General features: G+C 41.1%; 1 protein-coding gene across 16 annotated transcripts in view; it reads left to right on the forward strand.

Moving 5' to 3' along the window:
- Positions 1-20,804, forward strand: part of TTLL5 (tubulin tyrosine ligase like 5) — a 274,403-nt gene that overhangs the window by 213,291 nt on the left and 40,308 nt on the right. For all 16 annotated transcript variants that reach the window (XR_004299582.1, XR_004299581.1, XR_004299583.1 and 13 more), the window contains one exon: positions 14,669-14,751. Coding sequence is in view for 13 of the 16 variants with exons in the window: in XM_032405630.1 (XP_032261521.1) it covers positions 14,669-14,751 (83 nt within the window). In the remaining 3 variants the exon portion in view is untranslated. The remainder of the gene's footprint in view (positions 1-14,668; positions 14,752-20,804) is intronic.

Raw genomic sequence — 20,804 nt, forward strand, 5'->3', positions numbered from 1 at the left:
GCTCTATCTTTTTAACATATGAGTCATTAACTAATGTGAGGCAAAGTGATCAAGGGTTCTAACAGTCCAAAAGTAGGTTCTTGATGTGAGGATCCAAGGAGTCATATTGTAGCCAACCATCTTCTGTCAGTCTTTCAGCCTTTTTTATTATGTGTAGTTTCAAGAAATACGATCAAATCTGTGGCATATCCATCCTTAAATACAGGATTCTCTAAATTATGTATTTCCAAAATATATAATGCTAGACTTTTAGTGCTGAAAGATAAAAGACTGCAGGCATAGTGAAAGGCTGTGAGTGGAGCAAGGTCCACAGGTGGTCAGTGGCAGAGCCAAAGCCGAATCTGGGTCACCTACTGTGCTAACCCCAGACTCTTCCCAATAGACCACTGATTTCAAAGGCCCCCCACCAACCTGTTCAGATCCATTCTGTACAGCAAATGACAGGTTAATCATCCTAAAATACTGCCTCAGGGAAAATGCAATGTAAGCACTTAAGAGCACGCTCCCTTCTCTTTCCACACCAGTTTTACTACTTAAGTGGCCACTGAAATACTCAAAAGGGGGAAGAATTATTGTCACTCTCCTACTGAAGTGTTGGGAGAACTTCTGTTAGATGTAGCACAAGAAGGATTGAATTGAACAATACTGAAGGCTTTTATATACTTCCTTCCTGTGAGAGTGAAGTCTAGGAAATGACTGGGAGACCTGGAATATACCAGACAACACCCTGTCGCTCTAAGGGGAAGGTCCTGGAAGTACAAAGAAGGGGGTGGGGGGAGCTAGTCAAGGGGTCTGCCACTTAGACTCTTTCCTCTATCAGCCCTTAGCATTTGGACCTCAGTGGTGGCGTTAGGAGATCTTAGGGTTTTGCTTTTGGCATGGATGATGACATCGGTCAGAGAACTGGGTGCTAGTAACCACACCGAACCAGAAGTTGCTGCTGGCATGTGTATGGTCCAGTGAGGAGAGGAAGTACATGAGAGTCATGGAATGATGGGTCTTCCTTTGGTGATTCATACTTGGGTAATTTAAATTAAAATCTTACTTCTCATCCCTGCCACTGGGATGTAAAAACAGTTGTTAAAATGGTAATATAACTGGGGCACTTGGTAATATAATGGGTGGCTCAGTCAGTTAAGTGTCTGCCTTCGGCTCAGGTCCTGATCCCAGGGTCCTGGAATCGAGCCCCGTGTTGGGCTCCCTGCTCAGCAGGGAGCCTGCTTCTCCCTCTCCTCCCCGCTCATGCTCTCTGTCACTATCTCTGTCACTATCTCTGTCTCTCTCTCAAATAAATAAATGAAATCTTGTTTTAAAAAATGGTAATATACCTGTTGGATATTTCCCATCTCTCACTTTTCTTTCTTATCTGAGTAGGAAAATCTTTTTAAAATATTTGGGCAGGATCTTATGGATTTTATAGAATCCAAATCAGTTCCTCCATGATCATAAGTCTTTAATGGCAAACTTAGACTTTCCTCTCTGAGGATGAACAAATATTTAAAAATCTTGGGGCATAGGAATAGATGGTATAGCTTAAAAGAAAGCTCAATGAAGAAGACTCAGGGGAGCTGCCAACCTCTGAAATAAGTTCAAGCAAGCAAGAAAACAACATTTTAGAAAATCCTTAACGTGTATTCTTGACAAAATTTAAGCATAGAGCACATTGATATGTAGTGCTTAAAAAAGCTATCTCATGTAGAGAGTAAGTAGTCTGTGGTCAGGGAGAAAATGAGAAATACCTAAGTGAAAAACTGGGTTAAACATGATTATTGGGCACTGCAGAAAATTGAATTAGTGAAATAGAGGACAGATTTCAAAAATTCTTTAAAAATTCTGAGGACAAAGTATATAAAGATAAAAATGTTGACAAAAGGTGGATTCACCCTAAGATAACGCATTCCAGAAAGGGGATAGAAGTAATAGTCATTATTACCAGCAAAACAGACCTAAAATAAGGACATGAAGGGTTTTGAACAATATAATTAATGACATTAAATTAATAGATACACAGTTTTGTGCCCTGCAGAGCTCCCATGGAATATTTTTCAAAACTAGAACATTTCAATTAAAGCCTCAAAAAGTAGCAATTATGATACAGAATTATATCATTCCCTGACCATTTTACAATAAATGAAATATTAAAAGCCTGGACAGAATGCCCAAGTAATTTGGGAATTTTTAAACATTCTTTTAAGTAACTTGGATCAGAATGATATTGCAAACTATGTTGAAAGTAAGAATTATACACATCAGAACAAGACAAGATGCCTACTTTTGCCACTTTAATTCAACATAGTATTGGAAATCCCAAACAGAGCAGTTAGGCAAGAAAATGAAATAAAAAGCATACAGATTGGAAAGGAAGAAGTAAAACTATCATGATGTGCAGATGATTTGATATTATATATAGAAAATACATAATGTTTTCTAAAGACTCCACCAAAAACTGTTAGAACTAGTATATGAATTCAGTAAAGTTTCAAGATACAAGATCAATATACAAAATCAGTTGCATTTCTATACACTAACAACAGACCATCAGAAAGAGAAATTAAGAAAACAGTCCTGTTTATAATTGCATCAAAAAGAATAAAATACCTAGAAATAAATTTAACCAAGGAGGTGAAAGATCTGTACACTGAACTCTGTAAGACATTTGTGAAAGAAATTGAAAAAAGACACAAAAATAAATAGAAGGATATTCTATGTTCATGGATTGGAAGAATTAATATTGTCAAGATGTAAATACTATACAAGGCAATCTACAGATACAGTGTAATCCGTATCAAAATGAAAAGGTAACCTGTCAGATGGGATAAAATATTTGCAAATCATATATCTGATAAGGGGTTAATATCCAAAATATCTGAAGAACTCCTACAACTCAGTAGCAAGAACAAACAATCCAATTAAAAATGGCAGAAGAACCAAATAGACATTTTTCCACAGACATACAAACGGCTAACAGGTACATGGAAAGGTGCTCAACATTACTAATCATCAGGGAAAGGCAGATCAAAACCGCAAGGAGATATCACCTCACACCTGTCATCAGAAAGATAAGAGATAAGTGTTGGCAAGGATGTGCACTGTTGGTAGGAATGTAAATTGGTGCAGCCACTATAAAAAACAGTATGAAGGTTCCTCAAAAAATAAAAAATAGAGCTATCATATGATTCAGAATCCCACTTCTGGATATACATCCAAAGGAAATGAAAACAGGATATTGAAAAGGTATCTGCACTCCCATGTTCACTGCAGCATTATTCACAATAGCCAAGATAGGGAAACAACCTCTGTGTCCATCAGTGGGTGAATGGATAAAGAAGATGTGTACACACACACACACACACACACACACTAGAATATTACTGAGCCATGAGAAAGAAGGAAATCCTGCCATTTGTGACAACATGAATGGACTTTGAGGGCATTAAGCTAAGTGAAGTAAGTGAGGCAGAGAAAGGCAAATACTGCATGGTATCATTTAAATGTGGAGTTGAAAAAAAAAAAAAAGTCAAACTCATAGAAACCAAGTAGAAAAGTGGTTGCCAGGAGCTGGGGGGTGGGGAAAACAGGGAGAGTTTGGTGAAGGTTACAAACTTTCAGCTACAGATGATCTGAGGGTCTAATGTAAAATGTGGTGACTATGGTTTATGACACTGTATTGTATAATTAAAATTTGCTAAGAGAGTAGAACTTAAATCTTTTCACCAAATAAGTAAGTGATGGATGCATTACATAACTAGAAGGGGGCGGGGGGATCCTTTCACAATGTATATGTATGTCAAATCACTACAATATATACTTTAAATATCTTACAATTTTATGTCAATTATACCTCAATTAAGCTGAAATATTTTTTAAAAATAAAAAGAACTGTATTTATCAAAACTTATATTTGAAATGTAGTCAAAGATATACTCAAAGATAAGTTCATAATCTTAGTTATTTTCATTGTTATAGTGTAGGAACATTGAAAAGAAATTAACCAAGATATAAATGGCAGATTGGCTTCAACTGATACATTGGCTTCAGCTGATTATCTAGAGTGTCTTGTTGAGATGAATTAATGGCACTTCTCTGAGCCCGGCAAGAAAGAGTGCTTTGATAGATTAGTAATGTCTGCTGCAGACAGGAAATATGAGTAGTGAATATGCACACCACATATTTGTCATACCTGAACTAAGGTTTCCTTTCTTGAAGTTAGAAAAGGGTCAGTAAAACAAAACTAAGAAAAACAGATCAAAGGAAATGAAGAAGAAAAGGAATATAAAGTGAAAAGCAATAAAAAGTTAAATTCAAAATCTTATTTAGTTTGGGGTAGGGGGACAGGGAAGGAGAAAATAAATATAGCTCTGCCAGAAAAAGAAGATAATTAAAAATAAAAAGGTTTTAAAAGTAGATGCAGGGTTGGGGTGCCTGGGTGGCACAGTCAGTTAAGCATCTGACCCTTGGTTTGGGCTCAGGTCGTGATCTCAGGGTTGTAAGATCAAGCCCCGTGTTGGGCTCCACACTCAGCACAAAGTCAGCTGGAGATTCTCTCTCCCTCTCTGTCCCTCCTCTCTCGATCAAATAAGTAAATCTTTAAAAAAAATAAAAGTAGATATAGGGGAGATTAAAAAATTATGAGGACACTGCATAGTTGGATGCTACTAAATTTTAAAAACTGGATGAAAGTTTTTTCAAATATTTTCAAAAATATTAACTATCAAAATTGGTTCTTGAATAAAAGGAACACCCAAGTAGAACAAGGTAGAAATCTTTAAACTATCCAGATTTGTTCTTAAATCGGGTACATGAGTAGGCCTAGGAAGCAATTTGAAATAATCGTCTCTAAAATAGTTCTTTGAACCTTTTTTCCAGAATCTTTGGAGGCTTCCAGGTGCCTACAAGATAAAGTTGAGAGTCCTTACTCTGACATTAAAGCCTTCTGCAATATGTCCTCTATGCTGTCTGTAGCCTTCCCTACACTATCTTACAGTGAGCTCCACACACATGCTTCAGTTCGTTGTTCCTCCATGCTCATGTTATCCCCTCTTCCTTGTGTCCTTTGCCCTCTTGAATCTAAGTCCTGTGTTTTATTCACCTTGTGCCCTTTGCCCTCTTGAATCTAAGTCCTATGTTTTATTCAAGATCAGGTTTTAATTTATCACCTTCATGCAGCTTTGCCAAGCACCTCGGCCAACTGTGCCATCTACCTCCTTGTCTGAGTTTTACTTTTTATATGTGTTCTTCTTCCCATAAGTCTCTAGGGACAGATATCTTGTCTTTACCCTTTTATCACACATATATTGAATGCCCATTGTGCTGGGCATTGCTATAAATATTGGTGATAAGACCAGTGGACAGGACAGATACAAGCCCAATTTCCATGAATTTTATTTTTAAGAGAGGAGAGAGAAATGTATTCCTCAGCCCCTGAGCTAGCTTCTATTCATGACGAGTTCTCAGGCAGTGGTGGGAGAGGAGGCAGTGGTGAAGATGGAGATGTGCTAGAGGTGGTGGTTGAAGTGGTGGTGGTGATGCAGGATTGTGTATCAGGCTGTATGTGTCAGGGATCACCAAATAGCAATGATTTCATCAGTAATTATACCATGTAGAGTAGTAGTGTACGGGAGGCAGGAGAGCACAATATTTCTAATTAAATTTGAATCCTGGCTCCTTCATTCAATTGACTGTTATTTGGGGCTACCTCTAAGCCTGTTTCATTATCTGTAAAATATTACCTACATCATGGAGTGGTTCTTAGGATGAAATGAGATAAATAAAGAAATAAATGTCCTCAGCTAAAAAAATTCATCCCATGTACCAAAATGAATGCACATCTTTCTATTTTTTTTAAATTTTATTTTATTATGTTCTGTTAATCACCATACATTACATCATTAGTTTTTGATGTAGTGTTCCATGATTCATTGTTTGCATATAACACCCAGTGCTCCATTCAATACGTGCCCTCTTTAATACCCATCACCAGGCTAACCCCTCCCTCCACCCCCCTCCCCTCTAGAACCCTCAGTTTGTTTCTCAGAGTCCATAGTCTCTCATGGTTCATCTCCCCCTCCGATTCCCCCCCTTCATTTTTCCCTTCCTGCTATCTTCTTCTTTTTTTTTTTTTAACATATAATGTATTATTGTTTCAGAGGTACAGGTCTGTGATTCAACAGTCTTATACAATTCACAGCGCTCACCATAGCACATACCGTCCCCAGTGTCTATCACCCAGCCACTCCATCCCTCCCACCCCCCCACCACTCCAGCAACCCTCAGTTTGTTTCCTGAGATTAAGAATTCCTCATATCAGTGAGATCATATGATACATGTCTTTCTTTTATTGACTTATTTCGCTTAGCATAATACCCTCTAGTTCCATCCATGTCGTTGCAAATGACAAGATTTCGTGGGTTTTTTTGGATGGCTGCATAATATTGCATTGTGTGTGTGTGTGTGTGTGTGTGTATATATATACACACACACATATATATATATATATATATATATATACATATATATATATAGCACATCTTCTTTATCCATTCATCTGTTGATGGACATCTTGGCTCTTTCCATAGTTTGGCTATCTAGACAAATCAGAGTGAAACTGCAGAACGCTGAGCATAAAGGGAAGACTTACATACGACTTGAAAGAAAATTCACAAAGGAACCCAGAATACTGGCATTCTTTTCTTCAGCAATAATAGGTGGCAGAAGACATGAGCTAATAGCTTCAGAGTGCTGGGGTAAAGTAACTTTCAGTCTAGAATTTTATACCCAGCTAAACTGTCATTCAAGAGAAAAGCCAAAATACAAATAATTTGAGATATTCAAAGTCTAAGAGTATGCCACCCGTGACCTTCAGTGAAAGAATGAATTAAGGCTGGATAGGATAAAAGTGAACACAGAAGTGGTGGATAACATGAAGGCAGTGACATGCAAACCTTTTATTAAATGATAATAAGTGTTAATGACTAAAAACATAATTGTTGGTATTTCAAAAAACTAAAATGTGTTTAAGACAAGGACAAGATTGAGGGACAAGGGGATTCAGTGGATAGTGAAAATAATAGTTCTAAGGGCAAGACAGAAATATTGAAGGAAAAAAGTAGAAAAAATAGCTAAATTTTACACTTAGAAAAAAACAGCTAAATAATTGACATACAATCTGTAGCTTTTAAACCAACAGAGGGAGAGAGAAGAGAATGTAGAAACTTTGAATCCAGTGGAAGGCAGGAAAAGAAAACAAAAAAGCAAAGAAAAAGGATGGTAAGTAGAAAATAAAAACTAAGATAGTAGAAATAAATCCAATTATATGAGTAGTCACAGTAAGTATTAACAGGATTATACTCTTCTATTGAAAGGTAGATTATGAAATTGCATTTTTAAACATGTTCAGTTATAGCCTGCTTCAAAGAGAGATACGTAAAGTAAAATCTCACAGTTCAAAGGATGAGAAGAAGGTAAACCATATAATACTAATTAGAAGGCACATGAGTATAGCAATAGATAAAATAGAATTAAGCAAAAAGCATTATAGGAATAAAGAAAAGCACTGGTATGCAGTTAACATCATAAATTTAAAATATATAAATCAAATGCTGGCAACAGTATAAGGAGAAATTGAAAAATTATCAGTTGTAGTGGGTGATTTATTTAAATCTTCTATCAGTAACTGATAGGTCCCTCAAACAAATTTCTGAGGATTTGTAATATTTGAAATGCAGAGTAACAGTTTGGTAAGTGGCTTTTCATCTTTTTCTGACCACCACTTATAATAAAAAAATAAATTTTATATGCAACATAGTAAAAATATCTATATTATGTATGTGAAACAGAAGTTTCACAAAATACTATTTCCTATTCTTTTAAAAATGCTGATGGGGCCCCCTAAATTGATTTTACAACCCCCTTATGAGTCACAACTCATAATCTGAAAAACAATAGCTATGCATAGACTCATGCATCCAAAAGGGAGAATATATCTTCTCTTCAAGTATGTGTTTACAAAAATTCAACACGTACTATCACAAATGAAGGCTCCATACATTTCAAAAAAGCCCATATCAAACTGTTCACACTTTTTAACAATAAATACTCTTTAATTAGGGAAAATCAAAAGGTAATTTTTTTAAAAACGCTCATGTGTTTGAAAATTTTTAAAAATACAGTACATAATACCCATGTGTTAGAGAGGTAATCATAATAAAAATCATAAAACACTTAGAACTGGATGCCTATGGAAAGTGCTGTAACTTTATTAAAAAGACAAGAAGGACGGGGCGCCTGGGTGGCTCGGTCGGTTAGGCCTCTGCCTTCAGCTCAGGTCATAATCCCAGGGTTCTGGGATTGAGCCCCACATCGGGCTCCCCGCTCAGCGGGGAGTCTGCTTCTCCGTCTCCTTTTACCCCTTCCCCCCCACTCGTGCCCTTTCTCTCTCTCTCTCTTACTCTCTCTCTCTCAAATGAATAAAATCTCTAAAAAAAAAAAAAAGACAAGAAGGATTGAAAATAAGTGAGATAGTCATTTAACTTGAAAAACCGTAAAAGGAACAACAGAGTAAATTAAAATCAAAATAATGAAAATACAGAAGTCACCTAGAACAGCCAACATGTGGGAGAACAGGAGAGAACAGTGCCTCCAGCAGCGTCTGGTACGTGGTAGATGATCATTCAGCACTTGGTGAAGGAACGAGTGAAACTGACAATAAACCACAGAGGGGATCAGCTCTGGAGAGACTAATACCGTAAATTAAAAAAAAGAAAAGACCCACAGAGATAGTATTAGGAATAAAAAGGAATATAGCAGCAAATATAATGGATTATGGCTTAGATAACATGTAGTATATTTATAAAATGGAGTCTTGTGCACCACTACTGCACAGAAGTTGACCTCACGAAATGTGTCTTGAATTGGTTCTGGAACCAGACCCAGATTAATAATGTTCTACTTGTTACTTGCTAAGGATTAGCATATTAGCTTCTGTTTGGCCTGACGGATAAAAGGAAGAAGCACATATACACCTGTGTGCATGTAGGTGTGAGAAACGTAAGATGATTCATCTGTGAGCAAATGTTTGCTATGAAAAGTCAGAGTACATGTTCCTTTTGGAATTAGTTCTTTAACCTAACTTTCACCTTGAGATTTCTTCTCTCCTTTGGGAATTGGAAGAGGTTGGTTGGCACCAGTATTTTATAAAAATGATCAAGTTTGGGGTTTCTTTTCAGGACCTTCACAAATGCCCCCATGCCTGTGTGCCACAGCTCTATAGCAAGGTCAGCATTTCTAGCTCTCCTCTGCCTGCGGAATCTTGAGCATTTTTCTTTCATGGGTCCTTCCTTCTATAGAAAGGTCATCCCTGATGTGGTGGCACGGATCCAGCATAAACTTTTACGAAACCATTGGAACAGAAAACGAGTACCTCTGTGTTAGAGATGTGGAAAGCCTTGAAAAGAACTCGAAGAGAAACAATATAGCACCAAACCACAGTCAGTCTTGTGAAGTAATGAACAAAACAGATCTTAAAGAAAGGATATCACTTTCAGAAAAGTTTCCACTGATGAAAATAATGGGCAAAAAAAAAAAAAAAAACAAACCAGAGGAAACCACAAATAAAAGAAATAAAGATCCACAAAAAAGCATGTCAGAAGCCTTACCAGCAAAATGGATAGTAGGGATTTTGCTTAGTAGAACCCTCCCTGACGGGTGATGATATGTCATATAGGCCGGCTGGATCATGGGCTCCCGATGCCAGTGGAATTCCTAGCCAGCTGTCTGATCAGCATATATTCTCAAAGTAGAGACTAGCACTAGAAGAAATCGTTCAATAATAGATGTAGACAATACTTCTGCTTATAGAGATATTATTTATTTGTAATGCATTGCTGAACAGTTTCTTTGAAAGGCCCAGAGAGGCTGTTCTCCCTTACTCAAAGTCGGGCCTTTTCTTGGACTTCAGGAAAATGCAAGAGATCGAAGGAGCAGGCAGAGTGAAGGAAGTAAATTGAATTCTGGGTTAGAAAGTAAACACTTAATATTTAACTTTTCAGGTACTAGCCATGAATCTGTCCAAAGGAAAGATCCTGCCTTAGTTGAAAAGAGCATGTCATTATTAGTGGAATTCTTCTAATTAGACGTCTTCATTGCTGCAATACCTGCTACTGAGGCCATGTGTCTTATGTCAGCGCTGAAGTAGCTCAGTTCACCGGGAAGCCTGCCCTTTAGCGGCTTTTGATAATTACACAGTTCGTTCTGTGGAGACAGGTCTGAACTAAGCCGAGCACCACAGCTGAGACTGTAGGAAGCCTCAAACTCTCGACCTTGGGCTATAGCTCAGGCTCCTGCATCTCCCGGAACCCGCACCACTTCCAAGAAGAGCAATTAAGGAACGCCGTGGGACTGCGTAGTCACATCTAGCACTCTTCTTGGTTTAAACTCTAACTTTTGTATAGTATAAAATTAACGGCACTTTTCTTGTCCCATCTTTTCAGTATTCCTCTCTGCAAAACTCTTGATACTTTCAGAAGTCACTTTTCTGAGCTCATCTTAGAGCCGCCTCTTCGTATTCCTTATGTACTATGGTCAGCAAGCAACAGGTAACAGGACTGCACCAGACACAACGTGTAGCTTTGCACATTCAGCTCTCCAGAGAGACAGGGAATGTGCAATTTCAGTAGCACTGGACTCCATTCGACATTCCTCTTGGGATGGGATGGGAGATGCATCGTTCCTCCCATCTGTCTCATTTCCCACGAGCCTCCCCCTGTGCTGTGTGTTCTTCTCATGCAGAGAGCCATGTTAGATGACAGGCCAGCCACTTTATTTGTTGCACAGCTGAAGAAATGGTGGTTTGTTCTGATGCTGAAAAGTGTATATTGGATTTATTGAGAGGTAGTTTGTCAATCTCAAATGAGACCTCTCTTCTTCAGGGAGTTGAAGAGTAATTTTGACCATGAGATTGCTGCCTGGTAGATTGCCACTTAACTACCTTTTGATTTTAATAGCAAATTGCTGTTAACTTCTACGTTCTGAATATGTCGTGGTCCTTCTTCTACAGTTTAGCACTCATATTCCACATTGAATCAGAGTCACCGAGTCACCCGACTTAATAGGCTTATAGCAAATGCAAAGATGGTTAGTATTTCCAAGTAAAAATACCAAATACTAATAAAAGTTAATGTTTATTTAGCCATTAATATAATCCCAGACACTGCACTAAGATTCACCATCTTATTTAATCCTCAACAACCCTATGAGGTGTCTTGACATTAAAGCACAGTGACTGACTTAGACAAGCAAGGGAACACATACATACCTTCCTGTGTAACTATTTCCTAAAACACAGGTGCTCCCAGGAAACCAGCAAAGAATGATTGCAGAAGCAGACCAGCAAGAGCAAATTAACATACAGGCCCTAAACAAGCTGTGGTTCAAAAGTTCTCATTTAGGAGTGGGTTGTCCAGAAGCTGGAATGTATTTTCCCAGGGAAATGATGTTATCACAACACAAGCATATTTACCCCTGGTGTGCCTGAAGTAGTAAAAACACAGGCCCAAACCATTTTGTGTACCAGTGTTTTCATGGAAAAATTCACTCTGAATTTCCTCCTGAACGGCTGCTGGACACATTTCTCCACCACTGGGGAAATGGGGAGCCTATGCTAGAAACAGAATCATTAGAAATGTTCAGTCAGATTCAGAGGTGAGTCCCAAGGCCTGTGATAGGAATGGATGGAGAGAGGAGGATGGAAGAGTGACTGGCGCTGGGGACAAAGGGGACGGACATAGAGGGGCAGGTGATGTTGGGAGAGGAACAGAAGGAAGCCCATGAGGGTGAAGGGTGGGATAAGAATTCCGGAGAGGAGAGGAGAAAGAGTTTGAGGATCCTGAACTCACTAGTTGTAAACACCTAGGGACTCTGCTCATCCCTCAGGTAGCTCCCTGTTCAGTGCTTTTGTTTCTTCTACAGACTCCAGTGTTTTGCCTGCCTGCTTCCTTTTTACTGTTTAACACACAGAGCTTCCTCTGTGATCCTGAGACCAGCCCCATGGCTTTTCTAGACTCCACTGCCCCTAATGTGGGCAAGTGGCCCTAAGGTTTTTGTTTCTGTTTGTTATTTTGAGTGGTTTTTAACTTCTATAGAAGAAAGAGCCCATCCCAGGCTCCAGAACATTTCCTTTTTCACTTGGACCTGGAAGAGCCAATATTAGCTACAGATGCTTTGGATAGGTCTTTGGGTCCATAAAGGGCTGAAATAAAATGCATAAGCATTCAGATGTAGCTCTCTGAGGCTGAAGCTTATGGGAAAAGGGAGAAGCCCTCTGTTCCTTCCTCCTTTTTGTCTCCGGTTCCTTTGTCCTCCAAATGAGAGTGGAAAGGAGTGGGTAGGGCCCAGACCACAGCTTGCTGGAGGGGAAGGGTACAAGACAGTGTGATCCTCGCATCACTGCTGGGGTGTGTTCTCAAGGGGCATGTCTCTGTTGGGGGTGTAAGGACCACCTGAGCACCTAAGCATCTGCCAGGGTCTCTAAGTGCTCTTCGTACCACCTTCTCCTTACCCACGAGTCACGTTTTCCTCATTTCTCTGGTGATAGAGATCACTTAGACACCCGGGGAGCTATAAAAAGCCTCAGCTCTCAGGCTTTATCCCAGACCCACTTAGTCAGAATCTCCAAGGGAAGGGCCTGGAAAGCTGTATGATTAATAAGTGATCCCAGGTGGTTCCTGTCAAGGATGTTTGGCAGACACTGCTTGCCTACCCCTCTACCTGGCTGGTCTTTAAAGGCTCCTAGGACATTCTAAACCCCTTTCTGTGTCAGATTCATTATATGTATATGCTGTTTCTTCTCCATGGAAAGCTCTTACCTGTTCCCTACTCTTGGCCAATCCCTACTTCTCATAACTTCATGACTCGGCTGAAATACAATTTTTTTGAAAAGACCATCCTTGACCACTCTCATCGCCATCTCAATCAGGTTCCCTTGTTTCACCTTGTGCTTTTTCTCCTGAGCATTTATCACATAGTTTGTACCTCATGTATTTGCCTAATCTCTACCTCCTCACTAGTACCAAGCAGAGGTAGTACTTAAGAAATATTTTTTGTGTGGATGAATAAATGGAAAAACAATGCTAGGAAAAGGGTTTCACAGGTTGGATTGGATGCTGCCCAACAAATAAAGAATTGAGCATATGAAAATTTTAATCTTCCAAGGTAAAATTTTCACACATCAGCTAAAGTCAAGGTAGATGCGTCCAACAAGTAATTTGTATTTATGGGACAATGGATCAGATTTTTTTTTTTTAAAAGATTTTATTTATTTATTTGACAGAGAGAGAGCGAGAGCAGGAACACAAGCAGGGGGAGTGGGAGAGGGAGAAGCAGGCTTCCCGCGGAGCAGGGAGCCCGATGCGGGGCTCGATCCCAGGACCCTGGGATCATGACCTGAGCCGAAGGCAGACGCTTAATGACTGAGCCACCCAGGCGCCCCGAGATTATTTTTAAAATAATAAATGCCTAATGTGCGTAAAATGTGGTATTAGGAGCTATGGATACAACAGTGAATAAGGCTGATACAGTCTCCGTCTTTCTGGAGCTTTTTAGCAAGGATAACATATTAAGCAACCAGTTGCGCAGTCTCATAATTTTGGTAAATGCAATGAAAGAATTACAGATCTGTAAGAGCCTGTCATAGGGAGACCCGGTATGGTCTGTAAGCTAATCATAGAATTTCTAAGACATGTGGCTGGGGAATCTGGGCCCAAAGCATCCAGTATACTCTGTCCTGTCTCTTGTCCGAGTTGACATAAGGGGGGGGTGCCTCTCTCTAATGGTTTCTCAACCTCAGCACTGTTGATGTCTCGGGCTAGAAAATTGCGTGGGGGCACCTTCCAGGGTCCCGTAGGAGATAGTTAGCACTATTCCTGGCTCGTGCCACCAGATGCCACTAGGCCCCACAGGTGTGACTACCACAGAGGTGTCAACGTTGCCAAATGTCCCTTGTGGAAGGGTGGGGGCAAAATCTGTCCCTCCTTTGTACCTCAGTTGAGAATCACCGGTCCACATGAAACTTGGTTTTTTAAAAATGCCTTTACTCCTGATTTATTCAAGTCAGTACTGGGAACATCATTTATTCATTTGATAAACAAATGTTTGTTGAGTGCTTATGAGGTGCCAGGCACTGTTCTAGGCACTGGAGACACAGCAGTGGTCACAGCCTGTGCTTGCTTTCTTTTTTTTTTAAGATTTTATTTATTTGAGAGAGAGAGTGTGAGCAAGAGAGAGCACGAGGGGGGGAGGGTCAGAGGGAGAAGCAGACTCCCCCTGAGCAGGGAGCCCGACGTGGGACTTGATCCCGGGACTCCAGGATCATGACCTGAGCCGAGGCAGACGCTTAATCGACTGAGCCACCCAGGCGCCCCATTCACAGCGTGTGCTTTCTTGAAACTACATTCCAGTGGAGAGAGATAGGCAAGACATTTTCATATTTCAGAAGAAGGGATAGGTTGGTCATAGCAGTCCTTTCTGATAAGATGACATTTGCACGAAGTCTTGAAGGAAGCAAGGGAATGAGCCACATGAGAGAGCACCAAGAGCAAGAGGCAGAGCCGTTGGAGGGCATGTGTTTGATCTCAGCCTTCCGTCTGCTGATCTAACCAAGCTGCTTGTGTTTCAGAGGCTCCTCCACAGAAGGGCAGCTGAACGGACTCCAGAGCAGCTTTAACGCTGCGGCCTTTGCGCCCATCACCAGCTCCGCAGGTTAGTGGGCACACCGGCTCCTTCCGCGGCCGGGGTGACAGGGCGGGGTGCCGCGCTGGGCATATTCTCACTTCTGCCTCTGGAGAAACATGCAGTTCAAAGAACGAAGAAGCATCCGGGCCTTTGAAGCATTGGCAGATGGGCACTTGAGGATGGAATGGTTTTCCAGAACTAGTTCGAGGTAGATGACGTTTCTCGGTCTGGGAGAGTGTAATCAGATTTGCAGCATTTAGTGAAAAGGTCCGTAACTGACTGGTGTTCCACTGTTGGTACAGGATCCCCACATGCAGTATCTCCCACTAACTCCTCAGCACGACGGAGCTGTGGTCTTTGATCGGGGTCCTGTCGTGCTAATGTAATGGCCTGTTGGTCTGTTGCCAGGTGCTTACTGAGGTCTTAAAGCCTCTTAGTGTAGGTACCCACGTGTAAGTCAGACAGCATTGGTCCAGGGGGAGTTTTCTGTGAGGACCAATTCATAAAAGCATACTAATAAGTAATCAGAAAATTAAAATCACGCGGATTCCATTCAACAAATATTTCTTATTGAGCACCTCCCATGGAGAAAGTGAGATGCTGGGCACCGAGGGACATCGAGGGTGCACCAGGCAGACCCTGTGGTCAGGGACCTTACAGACTCAGGAAAAGAAGAGAGTCAGCAGGGAGTGGCTCCAGGCTGGGTAAATCTCAGGTACTGGGGATGCATACAATAACCGTAGACAGCACTGGCTGAACATCTGGGGTGTCCGGGCAGTTTTGAATGCTTTACATGTGATAACTCATTTGTTCACGAAACAGGCATAGAACAGGAACTGTGTTCCCGATTTCACAGCTGAAGAAATAAAGGCATAGATTATGAAACATATCCAAGATCCCATAGCTAGTAAATGGCGGGGCCGTATTGGAACCCCAGCGACTTGGCCTGGGCTTTCTAGGGGAAGAAACATCTAAGCGAAGGGTTGCACGTTGACAGGTCCCCCAGGAGAGGGGAGGCATGGAGCCGAAGGAGTTCCGGGAAGAGGGAACAAGGCCTGCACAAACAGGGGCGGGGGGTAGCGGGGTGCAAATGCGCTGTCCGCGAGCCCTCCTGTGTCACCGTGGCTGGGGACTAGAGCGTGGGCAGGGAGCAGCAGGAGAAGAGGTCGTAAGAGGTAACAGGGCCAGTTCGTGAGCCATGTAGGGAACTTAGTCCTGAGTGCAAGAAGCAGCCATCGAGGAGTCTAGGGCCAGGGTGTGGAGGGGGTGTGTGTGTGTGTGTGACATAATAGACCTTCAAATGATTATAAGACCACTGCGAAGCCTGGTTAGACTGTATCATGGGGATAATTACATATATCGCATAGGCTTACTGTGGAACTAAAGGACACAATATACAGAGAAAAGCTTTATAACGACACCCAGGGCAGGTAATGATATAAGAGTATAAAGATTTGCTCTCCGCTTACGATCTCAGAACCTGAATTCAAGAAATATTTGATGGGTGTCTACTTGCCCCTCCCCTACCCCCAGAAAGAATTACTAGAATATGGTCGTTATTTTTAAGGAAGTGAGACTTCCCACTGGAACTGTTATGGCCTGGGAAATGGGTGGCTGGGAGAATTTTGCACTATAGACAGCTGAGTATCTCTATCCAGCAAATTGCTGCAGCCAGAGAGGATTGCAAAGCAAAGGAGATGCAGGAAACCTGCCTACTGCATTTGCATGTCTAACTGATGTGTTAAGTACAGAATTGAACTCTCTGCATGCGCTCTGGCTGGGGAAGTTGGAAATTTGAGGAGCCAGGTGGCTCATACTCTCAGCATCTCGATCATGAATTAATATTTATTGACTGGAGTTATCTGTTAAGAGATTTTGTAACAGTTGTAATGCATTCAGTAGCAGCACAAAGTCGCAGAGCAAAGAGAAGTTGTGTATCTCCCTGGATTCTAATATCTACCTTTTCCCTGCTTCTGCCTTAAGACAAGTGTGTTCTTCTCGCCTTATTTAGGCTGCTTACTGCTTTTGTCTCCAATGACTCTGGGCCTCTAACGTGCCTTGAATTTGTTTCTATTCTGTGCCTTTCCCGGTGTTCCTGATCCTTAGTTAAAGAAACACTGATGAACATGGTATAGTGAGTCTCAGGCATTTTCCATACTTCCTAATAAACATTTTGCCTTAGCGGTACAATGCTAACTAACCCCATTAGAGTTATTTATACAGCTAGTAAGTAGCTACCTGGCACTCCAGTGTTTCAACTACAAAGCATGTGCTTTTCTATATGACACGCAGATTTAGAGGTGTTATTCTAGGGGTTCAGAAGGGTGTCCTACAAAAAGGAGGGTAGGTTGCTATTAGAAACATTTTTCTTTAAACCCGCAAGAAGGGAGAACAACCCCCATAATAAGTCAAAGTTTACATGTCTCTCAGAGATGGGACGTTTGTACCTCAACAGGAATCGCTACACTGACTTTGAAAGGTATTTAGCCCCTGTCTGGTCCAGTTAACTCAGTTGGTTAAACATGGTATTATTGAGTGCATGAATATAGCAAAAGTCTGTTTCCTGGCCCCTTGACCCTCTACAAGTCTAGCCAACCAGGCCTTAAAGCTGTGTCACTTTGTTCGTCGGGTGCCTGAATGAGATATTCGTTCATCCCAGCACACTGTTGAAAAACAACTCCGAATCCTTTCCCACTGATGGTGACCTAGCGACATTGTTCTTCTAATTATGAACATTAAATGAGGTAGTGAATGTGAAAGCTGCTAGCAGAAGGCCTGGAATGCTCCACGAATGTTACTTTTTCCTTGACTTCTCTACTTCAAGCTAAACATTCTGACTTTGCTATGGAAGGGAAGGTGTAGAGTCAGCAAATTGGGAAACTTGAGAAGGACGCTAGAGTGAGGGCCTTTGGCTCAAAGCCAAAGCCATTGGCCTCCGTTCTTTATAACCATGGCGTTCTTGAGTTCTAAAGTGGCGATGGTGAACTAAAATAGCACAGAGCCACAGATTAGATAACTGGCATTTCTCTCATGCTGACTTGATAATGTAAACCACCATTCTTATAGGGTCTGAGGCCATACCAGCTGCCTTCATCCCTGGCCTTAGCTTCTGCCTACGCCTTTTCTGTCCTGGAGCCCAGCCTTTGCCTGCCCCCCACCCCCGTTTGTTGATGTTGTTGTTGTTGTTGTTGTTGTTGTTTAAAGCTCTTACGGGTCTGTAGTTGGTGGAAGGATTCTTACTGCCTTTTGAACACCAATGCTGGATTTCATTTACAAGAAGTGAGAAACAATGTCCTTGTTAAGTATCGGTTATTTTGGGCCTTGGTAAAATGCACTTTAGCTTTATCCTCTTTCTTTGCATGGGGCCGGGGCAACAGCACATCAGTGTGACTCTGACTGCCCACTTCACTGTCTCTCCATGTGACAAGAGAAGGGAACTTGTTTTAGTACAGAGTAAACCCAGTGGAGCGTAAACTCTGAGGATCTAGAAATCACTTTAACTTTCAAGCGAAATTATTTGCCTGGCAGTTCTCAGCAGAATGACCTATTTTTATTATTAGATTCTTATTCCTTTCACCAAGCGTTATATAGTTGTCATGGATCCTGGATGGATCTGGAGTATAATAGATTAATAATGAAAATAAATAAAGCTCTTGAGATGCTTGCCCTAGTGACTTATATCCTTTATTGCTCCCAAAATGTTCTTCTCTCCCCAGAGCCAGAGGGGTAAGAATTTGGGTTGATTACCCACTCTTACAATGTTAGAAAGCAAAGGGCACAGATTTGGTGTTTGGCAGGAAACTTGGTGTCAGCACCTGGGCAAACGATGATCCCCTAAAACCTAGGTTTTTTTTTTTTTTTTTTTTTTTGGTTTTTGGTTTTATTTTCTTGAAATACACATAGCTGTTTATTTTCTCCTTTCTTTATGTTCTGTGTATTTCTCAATCTTCTCTTTCCTTCTTTGGTCCTTCTGTCACCCGCCACCTAATGCTATATTCTGGGCAGTTTTCCAGGCCTGGTGTCCCTTGCTATTCTTCTCTCTCGTTGTTGTCCTATCCTAAGACCTAGTTTTAGATTTGACCTCTTGTCCTTTCACCAAGATCAAATAAAGTGTTAAGTAGGGATTTTTTTTTACATTTTTCAGGATCTTTGGAAGCTCCCCAAGTTATTTTCGCCAGATCCAAACCCTTGCCCACACAATCTGGAGCCCTTGCTACAGTTATAGGACAGAGAAAATCAAAGTCGGTGAAGTCAGGGCCAATTTAAGGTAACAGTAAGAATAAGAGCATATTTTTTAAGGATAACTTGCTGACTTTATATCACAGCAAGAGGCTTAAAATAGCTATCAAGAGAAGTGATAGTTTCTCAGAATGACAAAGAAATTGGCATTTTATAAAACCAGAGCTCAGAAGGACTCCAAAGTGTGGGTCAAAGTTAAGCTACCGTTAGCTTGCTTCTGTACTGGCCTACCAGTAGGTGGCGCTGTGGCAGTAAGAAATTTCCTTACTATCATGGAGGCTTTTGTTTAAAAATATGGGGACATTGAAGCCAATCAAAGAAAGAAACTAAAACCATAATTGAGTTATCACAGGTAAAGAGTAACAGAATACATTGGAAAACATTTGAAGGTCAAATTGCAATAGCCTCTAAAGAGAATGAATATTGTTAAAGATACTTTTTATTAAAGAAGGCTTTTAGATTAGAGTTGTGTAGTTTGTGAACTGGACTTCCAAATAATGGGAGGCAGGAAGGAACAAAATTTTTTTAAAAAGGTTTTTTTGGTGAGGCCGATTAATTAATTATGCTTTCTTCTGAGTTAAGATAAGCATATGCTATAATTGGCAGCCAAACAAACTGTAAACCCCAGTGTACCACCCACCCGTAAAAATCTCCAACACTGAAGGGTTGGCCTGACTTGATCTCGTGAGGCTGTACCCACACCACCAGCGCTGCCCCACAGTGTTTTGTTCCCAGCCATGGCCTTCAGAACTTTCCAGAAAATTCTATGAAACCACAAGGTTTTGATGATTCCTTTCCTCTTTGCTCTACCGTACACACTAAAGCATTAAAGGCACACCTGCTATGAGCTTAATACCCTTCTTACCTCTAGGGGAATACTTACAAACTTATTTGAGAAGCATTATTCATCAAAATACCCCAGGAGAGCAAAGGAGGGAGGAAAATTATTTACCCACCACAGGATTCATTTACATTGGATCAGAAAGCTTCAAATATCTTTCCCCAGCCCATCTGAACTCTTTCCAAAAAGGAATGAGAAGACAGAAAGGAACACCAAATCCATGGCTTGGTCATCTACCAAAATGTACCAGAGAAACTGAAAACAACCAGAGTTCTATTGGTAATACTTCACCAATGGTCCTTTATTCTGATACGAAGCAGCCTATCCAGTGATGAACAACTAATAAAATATAGAAAACTAAAGTGAGAAGGTCCATATTTCCTTGAGGAGACTGGCAGCCAGAAGAATGAATGTGACACCAAGTTCCAAACTAAACCAATGGCCTGCCAAGAGGTACTAATATCCATCAGTTTCCAGGACTGTGAGACTTGGACCTGCCACAGTTGTAATATCACTTTCCTTGAACCTATTTCACTAGTATCCCTTACAATCCACCCAGAACATTACATGGCAAAATAGGATCATCAGCAAAGAAGCCTTGGGAAAGAGCCCATCTCGCAACACTTAAATCTGTTGCAAACACAGCCCTGCGGAGCCTGAGCTGCGCATAAGCTAGGGATAGGTGATGCTGTACTTTGTAATTAGCTGAGGTGGTGAGACCTCATGCCAAGTGTGTATGGACTCAGAAAACAGAGTGGGTCAGAGGGCCTCTGAAGGCTCAGCCTCCCATGGTACAGCATAACTGCCGGAAGGCTCCAGAGGCAGCCCATGGCCATCTGCCACCTGCCACCTGCCAGGCTGAATAGGAGAAATAGGTAGTGTACGAAGTGAAGGGAGAGAACCCTAGAGTCCATAGCCCATCACCTGGATGCTTGCTTTCTCCTTGTTGTGAATGGGGTGTAGGCAGAATCACAGCTTGGGCAGAGGTCCCTTCAGCCAC

The sequence above is a fragment of the Phoca vitulina genome, unplaced genomic scaffold (genome assembly GCF_004348235.1).
Source record: "Phoca vitulina isolate PV1807 unplaced genomic scaffold, GSC_HSeal_1.0 scaffold7, whole genome shotgun sequence".
In the NCBI taxonomy this organism is placed as follows: Eukaryota; Metazoa; Chordata; class Mammalia; order Carnivora; family Phocidae; genus Phoca; species Phoca vitulina.